This window comes from Hirundo rustica, unplaced genomic scaffold, assembly GCF_015227805.2.
Source record: "Hirundo rustica isolate bHirRus1 unplaced genomic scaffold, bHirRus1.pri.v3 scaffold_135_arrow_ctg1, whole genome shotgun sequence".
NCBI classification, from domain to species: domain Eukaryota; kingdom Metazoa; phylum Chordata; class Aves; order Passeriformes; family Hirundinidae; genus Hirundo; species Hirundo rustica.
The window spans coordinates 48246-52670 of NW_026690221.1; the positions used below are offsets into that span (position 1 = coordinate 48246).

General features: G+C 56.9%; 1 protein-coding gene across 1 annotated transcript; it reads right to left on the bottom strand.

Moving 5' to 3' along the window:
• Nucleotides 1-1063: 1063 nt before the first annotated feature.
• Nucleotides 1064-1996, bottom strand: LOC120747655 (olfactory receptor 14J1-like). The gene has a single exon (XM_040053680.1). It carries the CDS (start codon nucleotides 1994-1996, stop codon nucleotides 1064-1066), a length of 933 nt encoding a protein of 310 aa, XP_039909614.1.
• Nucleotides 1997-4425: the final 2429 nt, after the last annotated feature.

A 4425-nucleotide genomic window follows, 5' to 3' on the forward strand; every position in this document is an offset into this window, starting at 1 on the left:
ACAGCCCCCCTGACATCCAGGAGGAAGCAGCTGGTGACCTGCTGAGCCACTCAGATGCTCACAGGTGTCTCTGGGACCAGATGGGATCCATCCTAGGGGGATGAGGCAGCTGGTGGATGAGCTCACCAAGCTGCTCTCCATCATTTCTCATCAGTCCTGGCTGACCAGGGAGGACCCAGAGGACTGGAGGTGCCAATGTGAGCCCATCCCCAAGAAGGGCTGGAAGGAGGATCTGAGGAGCTCCAGGCCTGTCAGCCTGACCTCGGTGCCCAGCAAGGTTCTGGAACAGATCACCTTGAGAGCCATCACACGGCACCCACAGGACGGCTGAGGGATCAGACCCAGCCAGTGTGGATTTCAATGTCTGCATTGATGATCTGGATGAGGGGACTGAGTCTACCATCAGCAAATTTGCAGATGACACCAAGCTGGGTGTGAGTGTGGATGTGCTGGAGGGTAGGAGGGCTCTGCAGAGGGACCTGGACAGGCTGGATCCAGGGCCCAAATCCAACAGTGGGAGGTTTAACAAGACCAAGGGCCAGGTCCTGCACTTTGGCCACAACAACCCCTGCAGTGCTACAGGCTGGGGACAGAGTGGCTGGAGAGTGTCCAGGCAGAAATGGACCTGGGGCACTGATGGACAGCAGGCTGGCCATGAGCCAGCAGTGTGCCCAGGTGGCCAAGAAGGCCAATGGCACCTGGCCTGGATCAGGAATGGTGTGGCCAGCAGGAGCAGAGCTGCTGTGCCACCCATGACCTGCACCCAGCTCTGCACACAGACATTGGCTCTGCAGCTCCAGAGAACAAAATGGCAGTCACCAGTAAAAACTTTGCCGGGAGATCCTTTAGTTTATTTAAAGCCACTGAGAGAACAGCCCCTCATTGACACAGTCTGGGGCCAGCGAATATAGAGAGAATAAAAATGAGAAATGGCACAAACAATGGCCTTTTTTGTGGACAGTGTTTAAGAACTAAAACACAGGGATATAACCCCATACCCAAACCAACAAGAACTGTGAAAGATTACTTTTATTAAAATTATTTGCAGAAACTGGACAGCAGTTTAATGTTTCTGAAATTGTCCAGTGACCAGTCTCCACACTGCAGCCTTGAGCTCCTGGTTCCTCAGGCTATAGATGAGGGGGTTCAGGGCTGGAGGCACCACCGAGTACAGAACTGACAGTGCCAGATCCAGGGATGGGGAAGAGATGGAAGGGGGCTTCAGGTGGGCAAATGCTGCAGTACTGAGGAACAGGGAGACAACGGCCAGGTGAGGGAGGCAGGTGGAAAAGGCTTTGTGCTGTCCCTCCTCAGAGGGGATCCTCAGCACGGCCCTGAAGATCTGCACATATGAGAAAACAATGAACACAAAACAACCAAATGCTAAGGAGGTAGTCAAAATAGAAACCCCAAGTTCCCTGAGCTTGGAGTGTGAGCAGGAGAGTTTCAGGATGTGTGGGATTTCACAGAAGAACTGGCCCAGGACATTGCCATAGCACAGGGGCAGGGAAAATGCATTGGCTGTGTGCAGCAGAGCAGTGAGAAAACCACTGGCCCAGGCAGCTGCTGCCATGTGGGCACAAGCTCTGCTGCCCAGGAGGGTCCCGTAGTGCAGGGGTTTGCAGATGGACACGTAGCGGTCGTAGCACATGACAGTCAGGAGGGAAAACTCTGCTGAAATGAAAAACAGAAACAGAAATAGCTGTGCAGCACATCCTGTGTAGGAGATGTTCCTGGTGTCCCAGAGGGAATTGTGCATGGCTTTGGGGACAGTGGTGAGGATGGAGCCCAGGTCGGTGAGGGCCAGGTTGAGCAGGAAGAAGAACATGGGCGTGTGCAGGAGGTGGCTGCAGGCTACGGCGCTGATGATGAGGCCGTTGGCCAGGAGGGCAGCCAGGGAGATGCCCAGGAAGAGGCAGAAGTGCAGGAGCTGCAGCTGCCGCGTGTCTGCCAATGGCAGCAGGAGGAAGTGGCTGATGGAGCTGCTGTTGGACATTTGCTTTCTCCAGACATTGGAACGTTTTGCAGGAGAAAACACAATGACAGCTGAGGAGAGATTTCTCTTAGAAGAGTCAAAGCCCTTTCTCACAGACCATTCCATGCCACTAAGCACTGCCCCCCTTGTCTCGATCTAGGAGAACTTCCTTCATCTTGGCTGCTGTAGCCCTGATTGCTGCTGGCCAATGCTCACTGAGGAGCCAGACCTGGTTCTGCAGGACACCTGGGAGTCAGCCCTGACCCCCAGTCAGTGCAGGGGAACAGTGAGGGCAGGGGCCAGTCCTGGTGGTTGAACTTGGACAAAGAATCCCCTCCTAAGGCACAGGAGCTGCCCAGGTGAAGGGATGGGGATTGAAGGAGGCAGAACAAGAGATTCTGCTGCACCTGGGGAGAACAGAGAGTCCAGTGAGGCAGGAGGATTGTAGGAGGCTTAGTGCAGACTGAGGGGAGCTGCTCTGTCCCTCTCTCCTGTTCCCAGCTGCCCTGGACTTGCACCTTTCTGAGCTCCAGTCCTTTGTTACCCTGGAAATCCAGGAGACACTGCTGAGACCAGAGGGATCTCTGGCACACAAAGTGGCTCCTGCCTTTCCCAAAGTCAGGGAGAGTCGGCTCATTCCCAGCCTGCCCTGCCCAGAGCTCCCTGGGGCAGAGGGAGCTGGGACACCCCATTGCTGTGCTCAGCCTGCACAGGAGGAGCCCAAGGGCTGGGCCTGAGCCTGCAGCTGGAACTGCCATTCCCAGAGAGCCCGTCAGCAATGCCAGGAGCACCTGGGCAAGGCAAGGAGAGAGAGAGCCGGGCCCTGAGGAAAAGCCTTTCCCTGCCCAGCCCTGCACAGCCCCTGCCAGGCAGCAGCAGTGCAGGACAGTGGCCCTCAGGCCCTGGTCAGCAGGGAATGGGCACATGGCAGGAGAGATGCCCTTCATCTCTGGGGCTGCTCTGCCGGCCCAGTAGGGGACTGAGGGCCCTGAGCCCCCGGGCTGAGGGCTGTGCTGGCTGCGAGGGGACACAAGAGCTGTGCTGCTCAGGGCAGTGTGTGCCCTGCAGGGCAGGGCCGGCAGGTGCCACATCTCCCCTGCAGCAGGGCTTCCCTCAGCACTGCCTCCCTCCCTCCCTGCCCACGCCTCTGCTGCTGGAGCTGTCCCAGCCCGAGCTGTTCCTGTGGCCCCGGGCTCCTTCTCTGCCAGTGCTGCCAGAGCCCAGCCCAGCCCCTGGGCCAGCTCTGCCCTGCAGCTGCTCGGGGCTGCAGGGATTAAAGAACAGCTCCCCCAGGCCTGGGCACCATGGAAAGGGGATGCTGGATGGATCTGGAGGCTGGGGAGCTGGAGGCACTTGCTGAGGTTCCCAGGAATCCTGAGGTTATGGTTTAAGTGTCTGAGCCACTGCTCTTCCCTGCACAGCTGAGTTTCTATTGCCACCAAGCTAAGATAGGGAAAAGTGGGAGCACAGATTAAGGAAAGAAGAGACTCAGGTAGGAAACTCCTGCCCTGAATGAGCTCATGAAAAGTCCCCTCAGAAATGACCTGGGCATGAGCTGGAGCTCTGATCAGCCCTTGCCCACACAGCACCATCTCCACAGCAGCAGGACCTGCCCTGGCAGGAGTCACTCCTTGCACCCACAGCTCCCCTCCACCATCCATGGGGAGCTCCCAGGCAGGCTGAGAGCTGCCCCTGGCAGTGGCAGATCCCCTGGCCTGTCCAAGAGCCCTCAGGGCTGCAGGAGCTGCTCTGCACGACAGCCCTGGGCACCCCTGGCTGCAGCCCCAGCTTCAGCCCCTGCAGCCGTCCCTGGCAGCAGGAGCAGTCCTGCCCTGTCCCTCTGACGGTGCCCAGGGCAGCCCCGCTCTGGAGCACATCCTCCCCCAAAGCAGAAAGGGCAGCAGAGCCATCCTTACAGTCATGTCAGTCCTGTCCTGGGTCAGCTTGAGGAGATCCCTGCAGCCAGAGACTTACTGTGTCAGGAGTGGTGAAGATGTCTTCACAAAGAAGCTCAGAATTTTCAAAATCTGTGAAGATTTCTCCTTGAATAATCTCAGAATTGTCCTTCCAGTGTCTTTAGGCCTCTGTCTGCTTCATTGCTCTCTGGTATCTGCATGCAGTGCCCTCAGCCCTGCTGGTCTGGGAGAGGAGCTGCTCCTCACAAGAAATGTCCTTTTGAAGGTCTTTGTGACTGCTAGGAGTTGCCTCTGTGCCAGGAGCCCAGCCCAGCTCAGCAGCACAGACACAGCATCAGGACTTTAATGACCCTCTCGGGGCTCTGGTGTTGTTTACATCAGACTCAGTCCCCGAGAGTGTCTTCAAAAACAATTCCGAGCACCTAACATCAGCTTGAAACTCCAAAGTTTCTTGAAGTTTTAATTGGTCTCACTGAGGGACACGACTCTGAAGTGTCCCCAGGTTCCAGTTAGAGCAGAACACTGCAGGCAGTG